General features: G+C 57.0%; 2 protein-coding genes across 8 annotated transcripts in view; one reads left to right on the top strand and one right to left on the bottom strand.

Moving 5' to 3' along the window:
• Window positions 1–12,472, top strand: part of GDAP1L1 (ganglioside induced differentiation associated protein 1 like 1) — a 50,871-nt gene extending 38,399 nt beyond the window's left edge. For 5 of the 7 annotated variants that reach the window (XM_070051819.2, XM_089307969.1, XM_070051820.2 and 2 more), the window contains 3 exons: window positions 1,274–1,371; window positions 2,144–2,258; window positions 10,757–12,472. In XM_070051819.2, coding sequence (XP_069907920.1) covers window positions 1,274–1,371; window positions 2,144–2,258; window positions 10,757–11,100 — 557 coding nt within the window. In that variant the 3' untranslated portion in view covers window positions 11,101–12,472. The remainder of the gene's footprint in view (window positions 1–1,273; window positions 1,372–2,143; window positions 2,259–10,756) is intronic. The other 2 variants (XR_011379875.2, XR_519789.5) reach the window with 1 other exon arrangement.
• A 7,674-nt stretch (window positions 12,473–20,146) lies between these two features.
• Window positions 20,147–24,932, bottom strand: FITM2 (fat storage inducing transmembrane protein 2). Its single transcript, XM_002721080.6, has 2 exons — window positions 24,703–24,932; window positions 20,147–23,125 (listed from the first exon to the last, which is right to left on the bottom strand). Exons 1-2 carry the CDS (start codon window positions 24,873–24,875, stop codon window positions 22,510–22,512), a joined length of 789 nt encoding a protein of 262 aa, XP_002721126.4. The 5' UTR covers window positions 24,876–24,932; the 3' UTR covers window positions 20,147–22,509.
• Window positions 24,933–25,885: the final 953 nt, after the last annotated feature.

Below are 25,885 nucleotides of genomic sequence, written 5' to 3'. Positions count from 1 at the left end.
TGGACAGAAGCTGGCAGTTTGGAATGGTCTGGCACCATGAGGGAATAGCAAGCATTTGGAGTGGCTGAAATGTACCATTGGGGCAGCTGGGGGAACTCAGTGGAAGAAGGAATGGGTGAGAGGGAGAGGAGCTGGAGCCTGCAGGATCTCTGAAGTCAGGTTGAGGAGCTGGGACATTATCTGAGGGCAGAGGGGAGCCAGGGGCAAGTTTTAAAGGTAGTTTTAAAAGCAGGGTCAAGGCTGGCGCCGTGGCTCAATAGGCTAACCCTCCACCCGCGGCGCCGGCACACCAGGTTCTAGTCCCGGTCGGGGCGCCGGATTCTGTCCCAGTTGCTCCTCTTCCAGGCCAGCTCTCTGCTGTGGCCCGGGAGTGCAGTGGAGGATGGCCCAAGTGCTTGGGCCCTGCACCCCATGGGAGACCAGGAGAAGCACCTGGCTCCTACCTTCGGATCAGTGCGGTGCGCCGGCTGCAACACACCAGCCGCAGCGGCCATTGGAGGGTGAACCAATGGCAAAGGAAGACCTTTCTCTGTCTCTCTCTCTCATTGTCCACTCTGCCTGTCAAAAAAAAAAAAAAAAAAAAAAAGGCAGGGTCAAGTGTGTGACTGGCAGAAGTGGGGAGAAGGGCTTGGAGGGGAGGGCGTGGGGTGATAGGGGTGGGTTAAAAATCATCCAGGTAAAAGATGACTGGGGGTCTTAATAAAGAGGTGATCAGTGGGCTGAATGGGCGAGGTTGGATGTGAGGACATAGGAGAAAGATTAAGGAGGAGGAGTCAGCGTGACTTGGGGCTGGGTTGCTGTGAGGAGGAGAGAGGGAAAGACGGAAGGACCACTCCCAGGGCCTGGCTGGGCTCGAGGTGGGGGAGGCTGCAGGAGGAGGAGCAGGTGAGGCAGGGGAGACGATGAGGTCATGGCTTGGGGTTCTGTCCATTTCTGACATCCTTACTCAAGCTCATGAGTGGCAGCTCCTGTTTGGTGGAGGTGCTTGATTGACCCCTTGTGCCCCAGGCGGGCGGCTCCCTGGCTCCCACAGCATTCTGTCTGCTCTGCAGTACAGACGGGTGACGCTGTGACACTGAGTGTCTTGGTGCGTCCGTCTCCCACCAGCCTGAGCCTGGGGCAGGGTAGCATCCCCTCCATCACTGCATCACTGCAGCACCAGTGTCAGCTGTAGATGTTGTCACCGTCCTGCGCAGTGTTTGGGCTGTGTGCAGGAAGGGAGGGGGAGGCACAGGGTATCAGAGGGGCAGGGCCTTTCCTCTTCTCTCTGCAGGACATTTAGCCAGCGCCACCACGGACCTCACGAAACTGGACCATGAGGAGGAGCCTCCGCTCTCTGAGCCCTACCTTTCTAAACAGAAGAAGCTCATGGTGAGTGCCCTGGCCTGCAGACCCCCCCCCCACACACACACACACCTTCTTTTCCATGGAAAGGAGCAACTAGAAGGCGCTGGTTCTACATAGAAGACCCACTGATGACATGAAATGGAAGAAACTATTGACTTGCTTTTCCAATCCTGTCCCCTCCACCGCTGGCCGACTGCTTGATCTTGGGCAGGCCACTGCCACCCCGGGCTTCTGTTTCCTCGTGTCTTGGGTTGTGTTCCTAAAAGCAGCACCTTGAGCAGAGGTCCTCAGCTGAGGAGAAAGTGTGGGATCTCTGAAGAAAACCCAGTAAGGATGGGGGTGGGGGAGCATGGAGAGGAAGCAAAGCCACATCCAGCGCCACAGATGCTTTGTGGCATAAAACGCAGTGTCAGGGTGGCCCGCCTCAGGGCAGGGACCAGCATTTCATGTCGCCGTATCCCTGCCTTCAGACTATCTGGTGGTAGAGCGGATGACCTCCCAGGGATTTCTGGTCTGAGCAGCTCCTCATTGGCTGAGAGCAATTCTCTGGGAAAGAGGCAGCTGTGAGCCACTGGCAGCCAGCAGCCGTGTGTAGGAGGGAGGGACCAGCCCCACAAAATGACCTAGGCAAGGAAGCCAAACCTATAGGACTGACAGTGGGACCTTCTCTCCCCCGAGGGGATATTTGGAGGCTGGGTTTGCAGAGTGGGTGAGGCACAGCTCCCTCTACCCCTGGATATCCTGGCTGTGTGGAGCCGGCTCAGCCTCCCCCGCTCCCACCTGCCCTATCCCCCAGGCCAAGATACTGGAGCATGATGACGTGAGCTACCTGAAGAAGATCCTCGGGGAGCTGGCCATGGTGCTGGACCAGATCGAGGCTGAGCTGGAGAAGAGGAAACTCGAGAATGAGGGTGGGTGCCAGCCTGGGCATGGTGGGGGCTGCAGCCCACCCAACCCTCCCTGCCCTGCCCAGCCCCGACTGCTGCTACAGCCAGACATTCAAGCTCACCCACTCTCTGACCCTGACTTCCTGCTTGCGAGCGGGTCTCTGAGTCTGACATGCCAGCTTCATTCCGCCTCCACAGCCTTGCTCCTATGGCTGGCGTACCCACCCCACGCTACCTGGCTCCATCTGCCAGTTACACCCCATCTTTTTCAGAGCCCTCTTCAAATCCTTTCCATCTTGCTCTGTTTTCTGAGTCTGATAGTCCCGTCTCCTCAGCCATGCAGATGTATGACACTACTGCACGCATGGCTCCCTGCACACACGTGTCTGTGTATGTGGTGGGAGGGGACTGCAGAGCAGACTGGAAGGAGGCGTCTAGAGTGAGACAGCTTTGAGTTAGAGTTCCAGCTTTGCTGGATGGCCTTTGGGACTGTGGACAAATGGCTCTCCCGATCAGTCTTTGCTTCCTCATCTGTGAACTGGTGTGGTGAGACCACAACTTATAGCCCTTGACCCATCTTGATGGGTAAGATGGGAAGAGCACTTGGCCCCATTCTTGGCAATGCCAGTGGCAAACACGTGAGAGTGAAAGTGTGCCCGTTCTCCAGATGTGAAAAGGAAGGCTCCGAGAGATGCTGTGACGGGCTTGGTCAGGCAGCTCATAAACGGCATCGCTGGGCCAAGGACAGGGTCCCCCTCTGCAGCGGGCCCCGAGTCTCCTCAGCCTCAGGACACACACAGAAACCTAAAGTCCTGCTCAGCGATGCCACCGTGCCTATGGAAGCCAGCTTCCTTAAAGCCTTTCTGAAAATCCGCGTGGTATGGCTAAGTGAGTGAAAAATGCTGCCTACTTACACAGTAAGTTTCCTGCCACTACCTGAGACGGTGCCTGGGGGGAGTCAGGGCCGAAAGGCATGGTGGTCTGGCCTCCATGGTCAGATGGAGTCTCGGCTCTGCTGTCCTCTCGCTGGGTGACCTTGACTCTCGGCTGTTGTTTATTTCTGTATTAGATGTTAGGACTGCCAAGACAAAGTGTCAGCAGAAATCTCTATTGTCTCACCATTCTAGAGGCTGCAAGTCCAAGGTCAGGGTGTCGTCAGGGTTGATTCTGCTGAGCCTCTCTCCTTGGCACGCCTGTGGCCGCTTCCTGCTGAGTCTGGGCCACAGCCTCCTGGTGTCTTTGCACGTCCAAATCCCCTCTAACTACTGCAGTCCGAGTGTCTCGGGGCCCCCCGGAACATCCCCATTTTCACGTAACCACCTCTGTAAAGGCCCTTTCTACAAAGGCAGTCACACCCCGAGGTGCTGGGAGTTAAGTCTGGGCCACAGGGTTGCAAGGATCCACGAGCACAGGGAGTGCTGAGTGCTCTCACAGCGCCTGGCTGGAGGCGAAGTCCTCCAGGAGCAGAAATGGACACAATAATGGGGAAGACCTTGGTTTTTCACTCGTGCACTCAGACATTTACTGAACATCTGCTATGTGGCTTGTCCTGGAGGTACAGCTGTGAACCACAACCCGACATTGTTCCTGCTCTCATGGAGCTCACCTTGGGGAGGGGAAGGCCATTCGTCCAGTAATGTCGCAAGGCAACAGAGTCACAAACAGTGATTTGTGTTGAGAGCAGGACAGAAAAAGCCTCTGTGAGGAGCTGGACTTCAAGGTGTGACCGGAAGGAGCCCATTGGAGAACCAGGGGAGGTGGGTCCCAGGCTGAGGGAATGACAGGAGGTGGGAGAGGACAGGGATCCCCAGGTGACCGTGTGCTGTGTTGTGTGGTCAGTGATGTGAGTGAGCTTGGGAGGAGCTAGAGGGACAAGGTGAGATCGTGGCCTTGAGCTATCTATGTTGACAAGGTTAGATTTTGTACTAAATACAAGGGGAACTCCTAGGAAGGTTTTGTGTCCGTTAGCTCTTGCTGTATATCAAACCATCCCAAATATGAGTTTGTTCATGAGTTGTGGCCTGGTCTGGGGGCTGGGCTCAGCTGGGATAGCTCGTGGCTGTCCCATATGGGGACAGCTGGTCTCCCATGTTCGTGGCCAGTGGCAGTGGTCTCACAAGCATATCTGCTGTTGCTGCCATCTGCAAGGCCCTGGAGCTGACTGGGCCACTAGTTGCCCTAATCCAGCAGGCTAGCCCGGGCTCCTTCAGACAGCAATAGTTGCAGTGCGAGAATAGAGACCCGATGTGCAAACCCCCTCCAGCCTCTGCTTGTCCCACGTTTGCTCTGAAGTCCCCCGAGCTCAAGCGAGTGATCCGGTAAAGCCCAGGTTGAGGGGTGGAGGCTTAGACTCTGCCTCCTGATGGCAGCACAGCCGCATCACCCAGGGGTGTGTGTACAGGAGTGGAGGGGATTGTGGCCACTCTTGCAGTCTGTGAGGTGCTGAGTTCTGATGGCCTTGTGGAAATGGATTCCAGGGAGGCCACTGGAGCCACCTGGGAGACAGGTGATGTTGGCTTGGGCTGAGGTGGCCACAGTGGAGATGGAGAGGTGTGATGGACTTAAGAAGGATTGGGGGATAGAAAGGAACTTGACAGTGGGGGGAGGAGTGAAGGGAGGAGAGGCCTGAACCACTGAAGGGAACCATTTGCTGATGGGGCAAGGAGGAACTGAGGGTTCCATTTGGGAGACAGTGAGTTTGGGATGCCTTTGAGACACCCCGGGGGATATCACATAGGCGTGAGACACTATAGTCTGGCTCTCAAAGGAGGGGTCAGGATTTGGAGCTAGGGACTCGGGAGAGCTCAGCCACCACATGACGTGCAAAGCTGCAGAAACGGATGGTCTTCTAGGGAGGGATGAAGAGAGACAGAGGAGCAGTTGGGCCGAGTTAGCTGCCTCTAGCTGCGTAACGGAGAGCTCTGAGGCTCCCACAAAGAAAGCGCTTCCTGCAGATCCGGGGTTCTGGAGCGGCTTAGCTGGCTGGCTCTCGTTCCGGACTGTCTGGTGCAGGTCGTAGTCACGCCGTGGGCTGAGGCTGTGGTCATTTACGGCCTGACGAGGGCTGGAGGATTCCCTTCTGAGCTGGTTCATCCCCACGGTTCTTAGCTAGAGGCGCAGGGCCTCACTGGTGAGCTAAGCAGATCTCAGGTCCTCAGCGCCATGGCCCTCTCCCAGCGCTGCTTGGGTTTCCTTGCAGTATGGCAGCTGACTGTCTCCCGAGTGAGTGATCCCAGACAGACAGAGGCAGAAGGCACAGTGTCTCCTGTGGCCTGCCATGCTCTGCGCAGAAGTCACGAAACACAGCCCCTACTGCAGAGGGGGCAGATTTGGGCTCCACTGAAGGGTGCAGCATCAGGTAGTTGTCAACATATTTTACAACCACCTCAGCTGCCATGGGCTCTGCCACTCTGAGGAGGAAAACAGGCAGAGGTGCCAGAGGGGGAGTGGCCAGACAGCGCAGAGGGCCTGTCTCTCAGGAGCTGGGACTAGGCTGTGTTTTAAGGAGGCAGATGGTGTCAGATGCTACTCAGAGACTGAGTGAGCCAGGAGAGGAAAGAGCCCTGGATTTGTTATGAAGAATATTGGCAGTGGCCTCACCAAGAGCAGTTGCACAAGGGTGTGGGGGCAAAAGGCAAATTGGAACAAGTTAAAGAATGAATGGGAGGCAAGGAACAGAACAGCCCTTGTGCAAAGTGTGCCTGCAGACGGAACAGAGAAGCGGGAGCTGGAGACGGATGCGGGCTGAGCAGAGGCAAAGGTTTAAGACAGGAGACAGACGGGTGTGTTTTCACGCTGCTCGGAATGACGCGGCAGAAAGAAGTGGATGGTGTGGGAGCGGCCACACAAAGATCATGGGAAGACAGGAGGGCGTGGGAAACGGGTCATCCTCCAACTGGGCCAAATTAGAGGGCTCAATAAAGGGACTGTGGGCAGGACGCAGGGACACAAGACAACGAGCAGCACCCTGGCCCTGACATCCTTAGGGGTGGGAGCAGATTCAAGAACTGGGACAGAGACAGTGTTGGGGGGCCACCAGACAGGCCACCTGACTTTCAGTTCAGGGCCACCCTGGCCAGGGCCACCCACAGAGTGGGGCTGATGGAGGCAAATCTCCAGCCTCGCTCCCTCCTTGCCTAACCCTGGGGAGCCAGAGGGCAGGGACCCCAGTGACACCTCCATTACGTCGGCCTTCCGGGGCGCGGAGCAGCGTGGTGAAGGTGGGAGGGTCTAGACGGGGAAACTGAAGATGCGCAGGCCCGGATGCATAGGACAGCACCTGCCATGGTGTCCCCGACGGCAGCCAGCAGAGGTGCCTGCCTGCGGGTTTGTGGGCGTCAAGGCGGAGAGTGAGGGCCTTCGTGTCCGAAGGCTTCTCTTTTCAGAACGAAGAGACCCCTGAGGAAAGGGCTGAGCGAAGTGGGAGAAGATGCAAAGACACGCGATTGTCTGCTCAGAGAAGGAGGTGATGGGGCCGTCAGCAGAGTGCCCTCCAGGGCGTGGGCGTGGGCGTGGCAAGGTGTGGATGGCCAGCTTTATGGGGAGCTGGCAGACTGGGAGAAGCACCAGGTGGGGTTCATGCATGGCTAGAAGAGAGGAGAGGAGGAAAGGGAAGGGGCAGGGCCTCAGGTGACATCCAGACAGCTACACAGGAGCTTGCATGGACACAGTTGTGCATTGTAGCTATTGGTATTTGCCTACAAACATAAATAGCATAATTGTAACCCACACATACAAGCTCGTGAACATGTCTACAGGCAAACAGCCAGGTGATGTGGGCATGCTCTATGCTAACCCACGTGGTGATCCCACGCCACAGAAAGATGCCCATGTGTGCAATACCCTTGTGCGTAGACAGCTGCAGGGACTTGGACTCCCACTTGAACTCATGAGCGCAACTCGCAGGGGACCTAGACGCTGCCCCGGCCTCCCACTGCTCCCTCTCCAGGTGGCTCCCTAACCTCCCTGTCCTTAACCCTCCGATCGCTTTGTCACTGAGAAAATCGAAGCATTGGAAGAGACTGCACAGCTCTGCTCCCCACAACCACCATCCGCTGGCATCAGTGTCCACACCTAAATTGTTTCTCACCAATTGCAGGGTGCATTTTTGTTCAATCACATCTTAACACCCCTGAAACTGGAATGCTTCTCACAATCAGAAGCTTCATTACCTCTCTTACTTTGGGGCAGTGTCTTACATTTGGTGATGACTGAGATTGGATGGAATGTGGTAGCACATATTCCCTCTCGTTGCCAAGGATGAACTAGCTAAGACCAGTCCCTTCCCTAGCGCACTGCAAACCATCCACACTCATCCCCTCCAGACACCTGTCCGTAATTCTCTCCGCTCTTCCTGGTAGAGGCATTTCTCGTCTCTGCTGGATCTTTCCCATCGATGTGCTTTGAAACGTGCATTTGACCTGTCTCACTCTGTTGGCCTGCCCTTCCTGTTACATCAAAACTTGAAACAATGATCTTTGCTCACTGCCTCCAATTCCTCTCCTCCTTTTTTGAACACCCTCCAACCAGGCTTTCAGCAGCAGCATTCTGCTCCACTTGCCTTTGTCAAGGTCACCAGTCACTAAACGCAATCACCACTTCTCAGGTCTCCTCTTATTTGACCCAGATTTTGAACACACTGAGCACTCCCTCCTCTTTGCCACCACGCCCCCCTGGTTTGTCTCCTATCTCACAAGATGCTCCTCACCCCTCTGCTGCTTTCTCCTTCTTGCCCAGTGTCTAAGCTTTGGAGCACCCCAATGTGCAAGTCTGTGCACTCATCCCCTTTCTAGTGCCATGCAGTCTCCCAGCTTCAAGACCCACCTCTCTGCTGAGGACACTGAACCAGGCGCTGCCTCCACCTGCTGCCTCACTGTCTCTCTCCCCTGCATGTCCATCTGGCATCTTGGAAGTTATATACACAAGAACAACTTCGGGCTAAAGCCTTCACTCTATCTTAACTCCTTCCCTCCATGGCCCTGAGCCTCCCGAGGGAAGTCATTGTGTCTTGAAATGTCTTCATCCCAGCACATACTCCCAGGTCAATATCTGTTGAAGTAACAGGAAGCATGCTGGGGGTGGCAGTTTTGATGATGGAGGGCATCCGATTCATGGAATTCCTGAGCTGGAAGGAATAGCTCATCCAAATGTGCGGAAGTGCTCTTCCCAGGAAAGCAGACTTTACAGGAAGTGGAGGGAGAGAAGAGAGCATCACGGGCGTGGGACACAGCAGGGACGAAGGCCCAGAGGCTGCGATGGGCGTGGCCTGTTTGGGGGAACAGTGAGCAGACAGGCAATTTGAGAGAAGTCAAGATTAGAGAAGTTGGCCGGCGCCGTGGCTCACTAGGCTAATCCTCTGCCTTGCAGCGCCAGTTCTAGTCCCAGTCGGGGCGCCAGATTCTGTCCCTGTTGCCCCTCTTCCAGGCCAGCTCTCTGCTGTGGCCCGGGAGTGCAGTGGAGGATGGCCCAAGTGCTTGGGCCCTGCACCCCATGGGAGACCAGGAGAAGCACCTGGCTTCTGCCTTAAGATCAGCGCGGTGCGCCAGCCGCGGCGGCCATTGGAGGGTGAACCAACGGCAAAGGAAGACCATTCTCTCTGTCTGTCTCTCTCACTGTCCACTCTGCCTGTCAAAAAAAAAAAAAAAAAAGATTAGAGAAGTATATTGGAGCTAAACCCTCTCTCGAAAGGGCTTCAAAACCAAGCAAAAGAATTTAGACATGAACTTGTAGTCAGTGAGGAGAACTGAAGGTCTGTGAGCAAAGAGGTGAGAGAGACGAAGGAGCTGCAGAACTTCAAGTCTAAGCAGCCGGGAGAGGCAGCGTGCACAAAGCGTACCCTCTGCATGCAGGCTGCTTTTAGATGCCCACGACCGTGGTGAGAACAATTAGAACCACACACTGAGGATTACTCTCTTTTCAGTTCTTTTGACCATATCAAAGAAAGGGTGCTTGTTGCTACCTTTAAATATGTGTTAACCCCTTTATAATGTGTTAATATTGGCCCCTTTAAAAAAATACAACAAGCAAACAAAACATAAGTCTTGGCCTCAGAGGTTTTGGTGAGCAGTTGCACCAGTCAGAGCTGAATGGTATGTGTTTTGTTCGGCTTAGTTTTATCATTTCAGATAGTTTGTGGCTAACAACACTGATCATGGCACCATCAGTCATCCCATAAAGACTGGCTGAGGCCGGCGCCGTGGCTCACTAGGCTAATCCTCTGCCTTGTGGCGCCGGCACACCAGGTTCTAGTCCTGGTCAGGGCGCCGGATTCTGTCCCGGTTGCCCCTCTTCCAGGCCAGCTCTCTGCTGTGGCCCAGGAAGGCAGTGGAGGATGGCCCAAGTGCTTGGGCCCTGCATCCGCATGGGAGACCAGGAGAAGCACATGGCTTCTGGCTTCAGATCAGCGCGGTGCGCCGGTCGCAGCGCGCCGGCCGTGGCAGCCATTGGGGGGTGAACCAATGGCAAAAGGAAGACCTTTCTCTCTGTCTCTCTCACTGTCCACTCTATCAAGAAAAAAAAAAAAAAGACTGGCTGAACACCCACTGTGCATCAGGCACTGTCTCAGGTGCGAGATCCAGCCATGAGCACGCAGGTCCAAGTCCCTGCCCCACAGAGTCTGACAGAGTAGATACGGGAAACAGATGGCGCAGAGCAGTGACAAGCTCTGTGGAGGGAAACAAAGCAGGGCAGAGGACGGCGGCTGCTGGCCGGGGGTCATTTATAAGTCGCTGGTCCATGAAGCCCCCTGAGAAGATGCCTCTGAGCCAAGACCTGAGGAGGCAGAGGACTGAGTCCTGTGGAGGATTCTGTTCCAGGCCCAGAGGTGGGCTGTTCCTGGCCTGAGGGCTGCAAGGAGGGTAGTGTGGCTGGAGGAGTAGAAGAGGGGGGAAGTAGAATCAGGTCTGAGCCATGCCCGAGGGCCAAATCTCGCAGCGCCTGGGAGCTTAGAGGGCCCAGCTTTTACTGTGACCCCAACAAGGTGCCCCTCAGGGGGCTTGGGTGCAGAAAAGTGGCATGGTCAGGGTGAAGTTCTCAGGACCCCCGGCGGCTGTGCTGAGTGAACTCTGGGGGCAGGGAGACCTCAGGGGACGCTGTGCGCACTGGGGTAGGCGAGCACGGCTGTTTACACCAGGACGGTGCAGGTGGCATCAGACCCTGGCTGTGTTTTTAAAATAAAGCCGATGGGAACTGCTGGCCATGTATGTGGGGCCTGGAGGGTAGAAGAAAGGAAAGGCAATAACTCATGTTGGCACCAAGGACTCCGGCCTGAGCGGCTGGAAGGGTGGAGGTGGACGTGTGTGGACACCCAAGTGGGGCTGTCAGGGACAGTGGATTTGTGAGTCTGGAGTGTAAACCCCTACTTGCGCTCAAGTCAGCTGACTTACAGAAAAACGTGATAGAGGCAGCATCAGGGTAAGGCGGTGGCACCACCAGGAATAGTGGGAAGCACGATGGTGGGCAGGCGGAAGCCAGGGGACTGGTGAGAGGGAAGTGGTGTCGACCTCTGCTCTCTCCCGCTGCAGGGCAGAAGTGCGAGCTGTGGCTCTGCGGCTGCGCCTTCACCCTCGCCGACGTCCTCCTCGGAGCCACCCTGCACCGCCTCAAGTTCCTGGGACTGTCCAAGAAATACTGGGAAGACGGCAGCCGGCCCAACCTGCAGTCCTTCTTTGAGAGGGTCCAGAGACGCTTTGCTTTCCGGAAAGTTCTAGGCGACATCCACACCACCCTGCTGTCAGCCGTCATCCCCAATGCGTTCCGGCTGGTCAAGCGGAAGCCCCCCTCGTTCTTCGGGGCGTCCTTCCTCATGGGCTCCCTGGGCGGGATGGGCTACTTTGCCTACTGGTACCTCAAGAAAAAATACATCTAGAGCCAGGCCGGGCTTGACGTCTGACTGTCGGTGTGTCTGCCGTGTGATACCCCACGAGCTCTCCACCACCCATGTCCCATGAACACGCGGCAGCCCCTCCCCGCCCCTGTTCTGAGTACTCCCATCGTCAGTGTGGACACGTGCCATAGTGTAGAAGTAGACGTTGCCAATGCGTGACCGTGACCGTGACCTTGACCAGAGGCCGCGGCTCTGCTAAGGACCGGAAGGAAGTGAAAGTGGAAACAACCTGAATGCCTTTCCTTTTGACTCAAGGTCTCGAGACAGAACTGCGGGGGCTGGTTAGGACCTGAGGTGAGTCCCCTGCCATTTCATCCAGCGGGGCCCAGATTCTGAGAGGTGCTGGAGGCTCAGGGGGCCTGACCCCTCGGCTCTGCTTCCCTCTTGCCCAGGGAACTCTTCCACGGGACAAAGCCAACATCGAGACTCGACTCTTCTAACCAGTACCTCTGCGTGGGGCTGGAGGGCCAGAGATGCCCCCGGGAGGCCCCTGAAGATCAGAAGGGGCTTCGTTCTTCTCCTGGACATGGACTGAGGCAGCCCTGGCTCGGGCCAAGGCGGTGGCACCCAAACACCAGGCCATGGTTGGGACCAACCTGGAGAGCATACCCTCATCCCTCCCAATTTGGCATTGGAACAGAAAGCCCCAGAGGCAGCCTCTGTCACCCTTGCCTACCTTAGAGCTTTCCCATAAGGTGGGACGTTCAGTAAAAGCCATGCTGACCTTCTGCCCGAAGGTCAGGCCCAGCCCAGGGCAGGGGCGGGTCCCTCTCCAGGCTCCGCCCATGCCACCTCCTCCGACGCCCTCCTTCCCCATCAGGCCCTGGGGCCCCCCATGTTGCACCGTGCCACGCAGGGAGGTCTCTGCATCCACACTGCCCACCCTGGACAGGGCTCGCCTTCCTGTGCCTTTCGCATGTTGGGAAAGGGTCTGGGTGTCACCGAGGCTCATGCTTAGAAACCACTGAAAGTCCCCAATAAAGCATCCAGGAGGAGCCATTGCTTTTCTTTTCTAACCCGGTGGGGTCCACCCAACTCTCGTCTCCAAAACGGGCTAGAGGCGGGGAGACACGAAGTTTCCAGCTCACTTCTCAGCAAGAGCAAGCAGGAGTTGCGTTCAGCGGTCAGGCTGCTGGGTCTGCGGCTGGCTTCTGGAGAGACTTCCCACAGCTCTGCTCTTGACTCGGGCACAGCGCTTCCCAGCGCACTGAGCACGCTCAGAACCACCGGCTCACGATACCCATCCATGGACCTCAGGTGGGCACCCAGGGCACACCCCTCCACCCCACAGCCCCAGCAGGGAAAATCTGTTAAAATGCCCAAAGAACATTAAACCAGAGTATAATTGATGGAATATAAGGCATAGTTTTATTTATTTTGAAAAAAAAAAAAAAAGAATGAAAATTTGCACAACTTTTCATCAAGGGAAAAAGAAAAAATAGCCAGGGTTAAGCAAGGCAAGGTGGATCTTAGGGTCCACAGACAGCAACTGGCACTGCCCACCCCCCAGGCTGCGCAAACACCCACACTGGCACTCCCCACTCACAGTAAAACCTGAACAAGGTCTTCATGCTCAACCTAACAGGATTGGCCCCTCTCCCAGGATGAGGACCTGCTCACCCCCTCCTAAAAGAAGACTCACAAACACCACTCTGTAGGATGCTGGAGTCTCTTCCCATTCCTCCTCTAGTCCCATCCCATCATACACAGGTTAAAATGCCAGTGTAACTGTCATCAGCATCCCTTATAGTCAGTGCACCTGCACCCAGGAACAAAGAAGAAAATACCCATGGCTGGTGCCGCGGCTCACTAAGCTAATCCTCTGCCTTGCGGCGCCGGCACACCGGGTTCTAGTCCCGGTCGGGGCGCCGGATTCTGTCCCTGTTGCCCCTCTTCCAGGCCAGCTCTCTGCTGTGGCCAGAGAGTGCAGTGGAGGATGGCCCAAGTCCTTGGGCCCTGCACCCCATGGGAGACCAGGATAAGTACCTGGCTCCTGCCAACGGATCAGTGTGGTGCGCCGCTGCAGCGCGCCAGCCGTGGCAGCCATTGGAGGGTGAACCAACGGCAAAGGAAGACCTTTCTCTCTCTCTCTCTCTCTCTCTCTCTGTCTACTCTTCCTGTCAAAAAAAAAAAAAAAATTAAAAAAAAATACCCATGTCTGCTCCAGCCCTCACTGCTGTAACTGAGCCCAAGTCACTGCTGACATTTAAATTTCTTTCTCTCTAGCTAGTCCTCGGCCCTCAGCCAGCATCTCAGCTGCTGGGGGTGTCTCGCCAGGTGAAATGGCTCAAGCTTGGTGGCCCTTGGGTTGCTGTGCTCTTCCACTACTCTTTTCGTATTGGATGTGGACGTGCAATGGGGCACCCGATTTCTACACATAGTCTTCATGTTACCATCGTGCAGGAAGAGCCCAGTGCATCCTTAGTAGTCAAGATCACGTGCCCCAGCCAGAAGAGTATCCGACTTCTTTGCCTGTAGTTTCAATGATACGAGGAGCTCGATGGCCAAGTGGAAGTCTCAACTTCTAATTCAGCTGAACCACTCAAGTCCAAGAGGCACTGCTGCCTTGGGAGCAGTAAGGGTTGAGGCTGGCGCCGCGGCTCACTAGGCTAATCCTCCACCTGCGGCACCGGCACACCGGGTTCTAGTCCCGGTTGGGGCACCGGATTCTGTCCTGGTTGCCCCTCTTCCAGGCCAGCTCTCTGCTGTGGCCCGGGAGTGCAGTGGAGGATGGCCCAAGTGCCTGGGCCCTGCACCCGCATGGGAGACCAGGAGAAACACCTGGCTCCTGGCTTCGGATCAGCGCGGTGCACCAGCTGCAGCGCGCTGGCCGCGGTGGCCACTGGAGGGTGAACCAACGGCAAAGGAAGACCTTTCTCTCTGTCTGTCTCTCTCACTGTCCACTCTGCCTGTCCAAAAAAAAAAAGTAAGGCCTAAGCCATCAGAGTCCAAAGTTTCAGGGATGGGAACACAAGTTTGGGGATGAGTTATTCTGTGCAGTAGTGAGGTTACTTCCACGTCCACCTCAGCATTGCTGGACTCACACTGGCTGGCTGCAGTGGATACACTGTATCCTGCAGGACACAGCTACAACCCTGCAGTGTCTCCAGCTGGCACTGTAACAGGGTCTCCCATTGGCCATTTCAGTGTTCTGGTCCAGCAGCTTAAAGATGAGAGAAGTTCAGAGTAAGACCAGAAACGTCGGCAGGTGCAACCACATTGCTGTGTTTCTTTTGCTGTAACATCAGCTCTTTGTCAGCAGTGGTGTTACATGTGGAATAGCAAAACTGAAACCCAGGCATCGTAGTCCATGGATGCAGTGGTCAGAGAAAGCAGAACCACATGCAGAAAGTGAGTACAGATTGCTGCTCCCTGTGATGGAAGGGATTCGACGTAAGCTGACACTTAGTGGCTAGTTCCTGTGGTGGACGGCGCCCTGGCAGGAACTCTGTGGAAGCTGAGCCCTCGGCAGTAGGATTAGCCGAATCAGTCTTGATGAGAAAAATTCCATGTGTCCGTTAGTAGCCTCTGGCTCAACGGTCATGGCCAGTCTGTGTGTGAGCCTACTGAGCAAGACTGGAGTGGCCAGGGAGAGAGAACGACTGACATCGCAGCACAGGTTGTCCATGGGCTCGCTGACCCACGGGCTCCTCTGCAGCAGGTCTCCTTGAAAGGAACTCTGGTGCTGGGCAGTGGGAGGTCCATTCACGCACATTCCCCCAGACCTCCTTCCCATCAGCCCTCCGGTCCCGATCTTCCCACGCTCCTGACCATCCAGCAAACCCACCCAGTCCAGCGATTGTGTGACGTCACATTTCTGGACTTTTAGCTCCACTTGGAAAAAGCGGATAACCAAATGTGCAGCTTGGAACTCTGTCCACTCACAGGACTTGCCTCCTGCTACGCCTCTCGGGCGTTCTTGAGTGCTACGGCCATCCGTTTCCAGTTGGCTCCAGGCCTGAGTTTTTTCTTCCTGCATCAACTAATCATGGGGACTTCTCTCCCAGGCCTCTGCTGAAGGAGAGGCAGCAGTGTGGCAGAACCAGGACAGTCTGAGCTGTGTCACTTTCACTTGATGACAGACTACTTACGCATGTGCCCAGCTTTATGGCTGGATGGGTCAGCTGACACCCGGTGCGTGAGTTCACGTTGCACAGTCACTTGGCGTCTCGTGGTCAGGGGCTTGGTATCGACCAAAGCCCAGGAGCAAGCACTCAGCACTGCTCAGAAAGAACAACTGTCATTTGCAGGAGAGGGCATGGCTTTATGTCAAGTCCGCCAGGGACGCCCTGAGGTCTTTCTGTTCGAGCTCACGGAACACTCCATGCTGTGTGCTTTCCTCACAGTGTGCACAGCTGGATCTGCTGGATCGTGAGGCGCAGCTGGCCGAGCTTCTAACACTGTGGCCCGAACCTGCCTTGGGACGCAGTCCTAACTGGTGGTTGGGGGACACTCGGTGAACGGTTTGAGCAGCACATACAAAGGGGTGTGTGTGGCCTCCAAAATTCCAAGGGGGCCAACAATTGCTGTGCTTTTTCTTAGTAGCAGGTGCACCTTGTTCCTCACTTGGAGGGCTTATCTTGACCTGTGATGCTTTGATGACTCCACTCCGAGAGAAGGCAGAGATGACTGTTTTGGGGGCCCAGGGATTTGAGCTGGGCAAGATGAGATGTGTTAGCTGGGGCAGAAGTAGGAGCAGGAGCAGAGAAGCACGTTGACTTGGCTCTGGTTCCCTGGCAGGGGGACTAGGTAGAAGAAAACCCATTCACAACACTCCTGGAGCACCTATCCTGGGCCAGGCTCATTAAATGGGACCAGTTTCCAGCCCATCTCCCGCGGGACCTTGGGGCCGAAGAAGCAAGCAATACTGCTCAAAGGTGAGAAGCACGCTGGGAGCAGGATGGGAGGCAGTTTTGGCCACCGTGATAAATGTTGGGGGTGGGGAAGGGGCTGAGATTAGCAGGAAGAAGGGGAGGTCTGTGACCCTGCAGGTCAGAGATGGCTTCTCACACCAAAGACAGAGAAAGCCCATCTCAGTTGGGACACAGGGAGGGTCTTCAGTTGTTGGAAGAGCTGGTAACTCTTTCTAGAACCTGCAGGACGGCTACCCAACGGAGCTGTCTCCCAACAAATGCCTAGCGCATTGTGGCTTTCCCAGCAGCGTCTACATGGACGAAGCAAGGCGGCCAGGCCTGGAGAAGCAAACATAAGGACGGAGGTGGAGCACAGGGGTGGGCGATGCAGAATTGCCTGTGTGAGGCTGAGCTGCTTTACCAAGAAACAGCAGGGACCTAGGAGAGTAAAAGTTCCATTATCTTCCGATACCCAGGTGAGGGCTGTGCGCTGGCACAGAATCTTGGTTCCCAGGTTCACTCTGCAAGCTTGAGCTCCACCTTCCAGGGCCCCGTCTGCGCGTGCACGGTCAGAACTCGGGCACAGAGGAGGCATTCGGGATAGCAGTGAAGCTGCCAGCTGGGACGCCCACGTCACATCTCGGAGTGCCTGGGCTTAAGTCCTAGCTCCGTTCCCAATTCCAGCAGTCCTGCTACTGTGCACCGGGGGAGGCAGCAGGCAGTCAGTCCTTGCCTCATTGCCACGGAGGTGGGAAAAGGGCTACGGCAGACAGTCCAAGTAGGGCTGGAATAACTTTGCTCCAGAAATTAAGATGCTGATCGGGTGGTTCTCGGGCTCTGTGCCCACTCACCTCCTAGGCACTCAGGCTTTGCCAGTACACGTACCCAGGTGGCCACACCCTACAAAGACAGGATCCCATAAGGATCCCAGCCTAGTCCCTTAAAATAAGTAGCCTGGGAACCAGGGTCAGGCAGCCCTTAGCTGGCCTGAGTGGACAGCACCTCAAACGAAATAGGGGACTATTTTATCTTAGCAAGAAAGATACCATGGATACAATGAGTCCTTTCCTTTTATCTCTTCTCAAAGCCCTGCACCCTCTAGCTGGCCCCAAGGCCAGGCTGCACAGTCCCCATGAGGCTCCAGTCCCACAGTCCCACACTGGCATTCTGGGGCAGTCCCACCTCTGATCTATTCACGTGTACGGGGCCTCTTTTGCCAGTTTTGAAAGCAAGCTGTGGCACTGCCAGCCCGTGAGGGACCTGCAGTGAGTACTCCCACAGTGCCTCCGCTGCCCGAGGTCACTCATTTATCGCTCACTACCCTGTGAGGTGGGTGCTTATCTCCCGCTTTGCGGATGAGGAAGCCGGAGTCCAGAGAAGGTAAGGCCCATGTCCAAGGTCACACAGTCAGTGTATATGGCAGAGCCAGACTTGAGCCCAGGTGGTCCACGACAATCTCCTCTCTGTTTGCTTTTCTCAATGCTGCATGGAAATCCTTCCTGCTTCAGTGGTGGAACTTCACACGCTGTTCGGAGTGGCTTGTTTTGTCGTGCGCAGCTGGGCTGTAAGGCCACTGCGGGGAGGCCCGTGTCTCTGTGAATGGATACTTAGCACCGGGCTGGGAGCACCTGCCACACCTTAGCTATCGGGACACGGATGTGGAGCCAGGTGAGGCCCTGCTACCCCCGGCTCCCGCTTCACTCCTAGGGGCTCAGGACTCTGACCCGGCCGAGGACACACTGCCCTGAGCTATCCTCAGCCGAGCCCAGGCCCTTCCACCCCCAGACTGCACACGAGCCACACCACGGACACTCTGTGGTGGCTGCGTTATGTGGCTGACACACACTCACTGTCATTTATGTTGCAGGTTGGCGTCTGGGTTCTTGACAATTTATCACTCTGGTGGATGACTGCAGTAAAACTTGGTGCTTGTCTTTGCCCACTTCCAGAAGGATTTCCATGGCCCAAATCCTTACGTACATCCTAAGTCAGGACACAATGAGGTCACCAGATAAACAGGTGGTACCAGCCTACCGGCCCCTCCCCCTCAGGTGGGAGAGTGTTTGTTTTATGTACTGTGTGTGTGCAACTTTAAACTCCCCAGAGACTGTCTCAGATGTTTCTGGGACAACTTTTTTTAAAAATGCATTTGAAAGGCAGAGAGAGAGAGACAGAGGTCTTCCATCTGGTAGTTCACCTGCCAGATGTCCACAATAGCAGCGGCTGGGCCAGGCTGAAGTCAGTATCTGGAGCCAGGACTTCGATCTGGGTCTCCACATGGTGGCAGCGACTCAAGTACTGGAGCCACGACCTGCTGCCCCCCCGGACACACAGCAGCAGGAACCCGGAAGAGGAAGCAGAGCCGGGACTCAGACCTAGGCCCTCGGATAGGAGATCTGGTTGTCAGAAGTGGTACCTTTGCCGCTGCACCAAAGCCACCATCTGGGACAGTTTCTGAAGATGTCTAAACTGCACCAGGTCCCTCTTCACAGAGCCTCCCTCCTTCATAGCTACCAACAGTGTTCCAGTTTTGGAGATCTTTTCAAGGACCTTGGAGTTCATCCACCTGGGAGTTAGTAAGGTCCAGTAAGCCCACAGGAGCCCACGGGATAAGTTCTGTGCTACACTAAGGTACCAGGGCAGAGAAGAGGCAGGTGGTGATGAAGGGCCCCCAAGGCCTGCTCCCCTGTCATCACCGGGAAGCCAGCAGCCACCTCATTCTGAGTGGGAGTTTCTTTTCATGTTGTTTCCTAAAATAAAAGCCACACGCAGCTTGGGAAGAACACAGAAGCGAGCAGAGAGGCTGAGGAGGGCTGGTGATTCTGCAGTGCACCCACCTAGAGGAACAGATGAAACTGGGACTCAGATGCATTGATCGACAAGTTCAAGGTCACAGAGAACAGCAGGAAAAGCAGCCGCAGAAGCCGACACAAAGCCAGGCACTGTAACTTCTAGTGAGCGCTCCTTACATTACGGCAGTCCTGTAAGTCTGCCGGCCTTCAGTCTCGGCTGCTTTGGAAAATGACAGGAAAGGGGCCAGCATCGTGGCACAGCAGGTTAAGCCATACTGGAATGCTGGTTTGAGTCCCAGCTACTCTGGGACTAGTTTCCTGCTAGGGCGCCTGGGAAGGCGGCAGAGGATGGCCCAGGTAATCGGGCCCCCAGCACCCACAGGGGAGACCAGGACGGAGCTCCTGCCTCCCAGCTTTGGCATGGCCAAGGCCTGGATGTTGCGGCCACTTGGGGAGTGAACCCATGGGTAGAAGATCTGTCTCTTTGCCTTTCAAATATGTAAATCTTAAAAAAAAAAAAAGCAAAGTTGGGTGAGTTGGGTGCTTGAGGAAGGCTGAAGGCACGAAGGGCCGGGGAGCTGCCGAGTCTTGCACCTGCTCTCCCACTGCCTGGGAGCCCCCCTCCGCCACGCCGCTGAGCTCCTCATCCTCCAGGACCCCGCAGCACTGCTGCCTCCCTTGCAAACGCTCCTGGATTCTGCAGAGCAGCCGCTGGGCCCCCCCAATGCCCGCAGGCCCCGCCCTTGCCTCGGCACTCGGGACCCTTGGTGGTGGCACTGGTTCTTCTCCCTGAGAACGCAGTCAGCCAAAGGCACCAGACGCAGCACTGTATCCAATTCACCTTTGCAACCCCTGCGCCAGCTCCAACAAGGGAGGGACGGACTTTGGACCAAGACTCCAGGAGGCAGGGAGCGGACCAGGCCACTTCAGCTCCCAGCTCCCAGTGTGAGGCCAAGGGCTCGGCTGCTGGAATCTGAACAGGAAGTTTTGCTGCTCCCGGAGCTAGGGAGCTTTCAACAGACAAGCTGGGGGTCCAGGCAGGTGAGGCTGACGGTGAGAGGCCCGGGGAGTGGTCACGCGGCCAGAGGCACTGAGGGCTGCAAAGGACTTACAGAGATGACCTCATGTGCATGGACTCTGACTGCTCCTCAGGGTTCCACGCAAGGCCAAGCCCTGCTTCTACAAGACGGCTCCCAAGCCTGCCCCAGACCTCAGGGCTGCAAGACACGCAGGCGGCACCGAGGGAAGACATGACACAGCGCATAGGGGAAACGGAGTAATGACGGCCCGAAACACCCTACGTCCACAGGAGGAATGACCACTCTCCTCAAGTGGTCTGGGGTTTCCTGGGCATCAGAAAGGAACACACGAGACGCTGGCACGTGAGGTTTCATTATCTCCAGTTTACTTCAATTTGCTTGTTTACACACACGACATCTGTGCACGTAACCGTGGCAACAGCCATTCTCCAAATACAATCTGGTACCCAGACTACAGCAGATGCACGTGGAAAATGAGGCGCCAGGGACTGAACCTCAACACAGAGAGGCAGAAGCCACAGCAGTGTTCTGGGGTCGCAGAGGCCCCCAGACCCTCTTGCTCAGCACCTGGGGACAGGAGACTCTGCAAACTAGTCTAACGGGAAACCTGGACCCCGGCACCCCAAAGGGGCTCGCTTGTCAGGCTTCTTGTCACCAGCCAGGACGCTCTGGAGGCTTAGCCCAGAAAAGGGCAATGAGGGCATCGTTGTCTGTGACGCAGCTACACGCGTCATGTCCCTCACCCCTGACAACACCGTTGGGGAAAATGAAGCTTGCCCACGCCCACACCCCACCCCTCTTGTCTGCCTGAGCCCCACTCTTCCACCTCTGCCAGGCGGTCTCACACGGGGCTCCCAAGGAAAAGGCAGCAAGTGGTGGGCGCCTGGACCGCACGGCGGGCCGGTGACTGCCGCTTCCCCACGGCCCATTTAGTACCGAGCCAGAGCCCGGGCTGCCCAGGGAACGCATCCGGAGACTGACGTGGGCCTGAGAACTCTGGACTCCGCAGGTGCTTCTCCCCTTCCGGTGCTGAACAAGCAAGGCCCCTGCCGCCTACCCCCACTTCACAAAGGGGAAGGCCAGGAGGCAAAACGGTTTCTCGGGTCCACCAGCCACATCGTGCCACCGTCTCCAAAGCCCCCGGGCGGGGACACCTGACATCAAATTGCCTGGGTTTCTGGGTACAATACTGTCACGTCTCACGTGTTGATCAATAATGCTAACCTGCAGCTGGATGGGATATAAAATATGTATTTTAAATATATCTTTATGTATATATACATGAAAATTTACCCTGAAGACCTGCCCTCGAGCTCTTAACAACCTAAGCTTGAGTTGAGCCAGTCACGTGTAGTGTGTATCAGTCAATGCCATTGCCAGGCCTGACCAGAGCAGCTTCCAGGATGATTATCCAAAAGGCGGGGGGCTGCATCGGGAAGTTAAGCGGGAGACGCGGTCTGGGAGCAGAGAGGGGCGCCCGGCTCCAGAGTGCGGCCTGTGGCTCTGTGGGACGGAGGCGGAAGACTACCTCCCCTCGCCAGCACCGCGAAGGCCACAGCACAAGAGAGCTGCGCTGAGAAAGCAAAGGTCAACTGAGGTCAAGGGCGGGGGGCAGGCCCAGACTTTGCCTTGCTTTGCCCAAGGTGCATGATAAGAGGTCTTTGCAAACAGGGCAGCTCCCTGCAGCCAGAAGGGGGCGCTGCACTTCACTGCAGGATCCTCCCAATCTTGGACAAAAGTAAAAACCCCTCGGGCCACTGCAGAGTAAAGGACCTGCGACCTGGGTGTGCGGTGGGGACAATTTCAGTGTAAATAAGTCTTTCACTAAATTCTTCTGATTCAGCTTAAAATCCACCCAATTACGATTAGAATAGTGCTTTCCAGTTTATTCCTCCCAGAGCAAACAGCCCCACGAGGTGGAATTTAATACTATAAGCCAAGAGTCTGGTTTATAAAAAGTAAATTAGTGTCCTCAAATAAACCCTCAAAACCAGCCACACGTGCCAAAGAACGGCACAGGAGCAGGGGCTCATCTGGGCCAGCCCTCTGGTCAGTTGTTACGAAAAACTACAAAAGTGTTCACTCAGTGCAGCAGAGGGGGAAAAGGCAACCTTATTGCTCCAGACACCAACACAGAACAGACAACACGGACAGGAAGTTCCATTGCTTGTTACATAGGAGTCAGTCGGCACTGAGGCTCGGAGGCACTGCAGATTGAAGGGCGCTGGGGCGGCTGGTCACGCGCCAGGTGCAACAGTGAACATTCCAAGGGGGACACAAACCTGCAACCAGATATCTTCCAGAACCCTGCCGGAAATCAAAGCGTGTGCAAACTGACCACAGCGAAACACTGTGCCACACATGAGAGCCACTCAAACCGAAAGGCATGGGGAATCAGGGAGCCCGGGGCTCGGCCCCCCGCGGCCGCTCCGTGGAGGCCTCCTGATTCCGTCCTTTGGCTGAGCCCTGGCTCTCGGCGCTCGGGACAAAAGGGGTGTTCCAGGCTCCAGTCAGGTCTTGCCAGGGACAAGCCGTGCCCGGGTGGGAAGGATGGTGCTTGTGACCCGGCGCCATCGCCAAAAGTAGCTCCAGGACTCCAACACCAATCCCCCCAACTGCCTGGGAGAAGCAGGGTCGGTAATTCCGCCAACAACTAAAACACACGCGGGTCGTCCGGCCGCTCCCCGCCCCCGCTTCTTCCCGGCTTTACTTCTTGTAGCTGTCTCGCTTCAAACTCAAACTAGCGCTCTGGGGAGGGAGTCCCGGCGAAAAGGGCTTCAGATACCAGAACCCGTACGTCCCGTACCAGCCCAGCAACCCGAACAAGGTGCCGAACGCTTTCTGGGAGAAGTCGTGGAAGTACACAGCCGTGCACAGAAACATGCACACCCAGATGAGGGTCAGCAGGCCCAGGGCCACGCCCAGCGCGGTGACGGCGGCGTGCAGCGAGTGGCCGCGCTCCGTCTTCACCTCGCGCAGCACGGCCAGCTCCTCCACGACCACGAGGGCGCAGTAGGCCAGCAGGAAGGAGTGGCCCGAGATGTCGAAGCCGTGCCAGAAGCCGCCTTCCCGCTGGCACTGCTGCTTGCTCTGCGGCTCCTGCCGGACCCCGTCCAGCGCGGGGGACTGGTAGCAGCGGCCCGTGTAGTGCTCGACGGTGGAGAACAGGGCTGTGCAGACGTACCAGATGGCCGTGCCCACGAGCAGGGTGCTGAGCCGCCGCAGGACCAGGCCGGCCTTGCCCGTCAGGAGGTAGTTGGTGAGGGCAATGAAGGGCAGGAGGAGACAGAACGTCCAGGCCCAGGCCATTTTGACAAAATACCTGACAGAGGAGGAAAGACGAGTGAAGGCAGGGCACACGACGGACAGGGAACGACGTGGGGCCCGTGAGAAACTCTGGCCAAAGCTGCAGGCCGGAAGCCGTGTTTAGCATGGGCTTCACTTCCCAGGGGTCCGGGGTCGGTCACCTGGAGGGAGGCACTGTTATTATCCCCATTTTACAGACAAAGAAACTGAGGCTTGGAGACCCGTCCTGCCCGAAGCCAAGGTTGTAAGCGGTGGAGCTGGGGTTCAAAGCCAGGGTCTGCGGCGTTGAGCGCTCTGCCACCTGCTCAGGAAGGCACAGCTCCGGAACACTTGGCAAACGCCAGGAGCTTTGCCAGCACTCAACTCTCAGCTACCCTGCAGGCCCCACTGCACACACAGGGGTGGGAGGCTCAGGAGCCGTCGCCCAGGGTCACTCTCTCCATCAGCAGGCCTGGATTAAGCCGGTTTGGCCAGTCCCCAAATCCACGCTTTTTCTACCCCAGCGTGGTTCATTCCTCAACAGCAGAAATCATCCTAGAACAAACAGCTCCCAGCTACAAGATCCGGATCCGAACGCGGACTCTGACTTGACGCCCCTCCGGCTTCCCACTTCCCCAGCTTCTCCTTGCAGGTGCAGTGCTTCCCTGTGTCCCCTCCCAGGGGTTAGCACAGAAGCCTGGATTCATGGCTGCCCCAAACAACACGGGCCGTGTGCCAGGCTGCCTGGCTGCCATCACCCGGGCCGGACAAGGCAGCCGCCACCCTGCCTGCCGCCCCTGTGCCCCCAGAGGGGGCTGACCTGGGGTCCAGCGCAGGGACCGCCCAGGAAGACGTGGGGCGGCTGCCACGTTCACGGCTATTCTTAGCCCAGCCCACAGGAAGGGTGAGGACAGCGGGTGGGCTGAGGACAGGCCTCCTCCCCGGCTTCCCGGCTTCTGCAGACACCACTGGAAGGGCCGTGGCCCCTCACCAACACCTGCCAGACACCTGTCAGCTGCCTGTGGAGAAACAGGGGATGCTGGGGGCACTGAAAGACAGGGGCTCACCCCCAGGGAGCAGTTTTACCGTTCAGAGTTTCCCCTGCTTATTGCAACCGTGTTTTGTGCAAACTACTCACTAGTTAAAAAAAAAAAAAAAAAGAAAGAAAGGAGAGGCGTGCGTGGATGGAGTTAAGGAGCCCCAAAGAGCCCGGGAGCGAGTGCTTCTCTGGGCCACGGCCACGCACTTGGGGGGCTGGGAAGGTCCGAGGAGGCCCAGGGGTTAGGTCAAGGGCTGCAGGACCCCACCCCCCCTCCCGTCAGGACCCTGGGCGGGGCTGTGTCCCAGGCTGGGGCCAGGCCCTGCGCGGCGGTGGCGGCGGTGACGGGGCTGGCCCGGCTGCGGGGTCTGAGCCCGGCAGGCGGGCGCCGGATGGTTGACTGCAGGGCAGGTGCGCCCTCAGCCCGGCCCGCAAGCCCCCGAACACACGGCCGCCCGCCGCGTCCGGCTCGGGCCATCCCCTCCCGCTCTGCAAACGCGGACCGCGCGTGGCAGGAGCGTGTCCAGGGGGCCCCGGGCGACGGCGCGGCAGCGGGAGACCCCGGGTGTACTCACACGTTCAGGACGTTGCGCTTGTTGCTGAGGTAGCTCTCGGGCAGCGGGGAGAACTCCTTGAGGACGGAGCCCGCCACCATGGAAGCCACGAGCGCCCAGGGCAGGTAGCGCCTCACCGCCGCCCGCACCAGCATCCCGCGCAGGAACCACGCGCAGCGTTCCAGGTGCTCCATGCCCGACCTCGTCGGCCGTCGGCCACCGTCCGGGCTCCCGGCCTCCCGGCCACCGTCTTGCCCTTGCTTTGGGCGGGCGCCGCCGCCTCTGCTCAGGCGCATGCGCACTGCCCGGAGCCCCACCCCCCCCTGCGGGAAGGGAGGAGGGAAGGCGCTCGGAGCCCGCGCGCTCCCCCTCGTGGCCACTGGCGCTCTCTGCAGAGTGCCCGCCTGAGAGCTGCTGGCTCCTCTCTCTAGCAGGCTCCGCGGTTTGCTGTGGTCTAGGGGAGAGCTCCGTGGGAGTTTTTGTTGGAGATGAGTACATACAGCCCTGTAGGCATAGGAGCAGCGTTCACACCATCACTTAGTCTGCCTTGGAGATGCCTCCTCCATCTGAGCCTTAGCTTTCTCATCCGTAAAATGGGGGGACAAGGGAGCCCCCTTTCCCGAGAGTCAGTTAATGCACTCAGGGGTTCCTTGCAGGTGTCACGTACGGGGACATGAGATGACATTTCACCAGGACGTAAATGCACGAGCCTACGCAACTGAAATGAGTGATTGTCCCACTTAAAGCCGCCGGGTGCGCTGAGGGCAAGTGGTGGGTGCCAGGGTGAGTGTAGACGGCTGGAGGGTGTCGGCCACCCGTCAGTTGTCACAGAGCTGAACCCTGCCCCCGCACAGCCTGGCGTCCAAGTCAGTGTTTCCCAGCCTGGAGCCGTTCCTTGGCCGCTGTCTTAGTTTCCAGTGGTGGATGTGACAAATGATCACAAACCTACTGGTTTAAGATAACTGAAATGTGTCCACTTGTAGTTCTGGAATCCAGGAGCCCAGGGTCAAGGTGTCTGCAGGGTTGGTTCCCCAGGGGAAGTCTCCTCCGCGGCTCTGGCGACTCCCAGCTTCCGTCTCTTCCTTGTCATGTCCTGTGGGTCCTCTCTCCTGTCTCCTCTGAGGACACTGGTCAAGGACACCGGTCACTGGAGCTGGGGCCCACCCTAAATCCAGGATAATCGCGTTTTCAGATCTTCCATTTA

This window comes from Oryctolagus cuniculus, chromosome 11 (assembly GCF_051225735.1).
Source record: "Oryctolagus cuniculus isolate XC-2025 breed Fujian yellow rabbit chromosome 11, ASM5122573v1, whole genome shotgun sequence".
Taxonomy (NCBI): Eukaryota; Metazoa; Chordata; class Mammalia; order Lagomorpha; family Leporidae; genus Oryctolagus; species Oryctolagus cuniculus.
The sequence above is the reverse complement of the archived record's forward strand: the minus strand, read 5'-3'. Positions and strand labels throughout refer to the sequence as shown.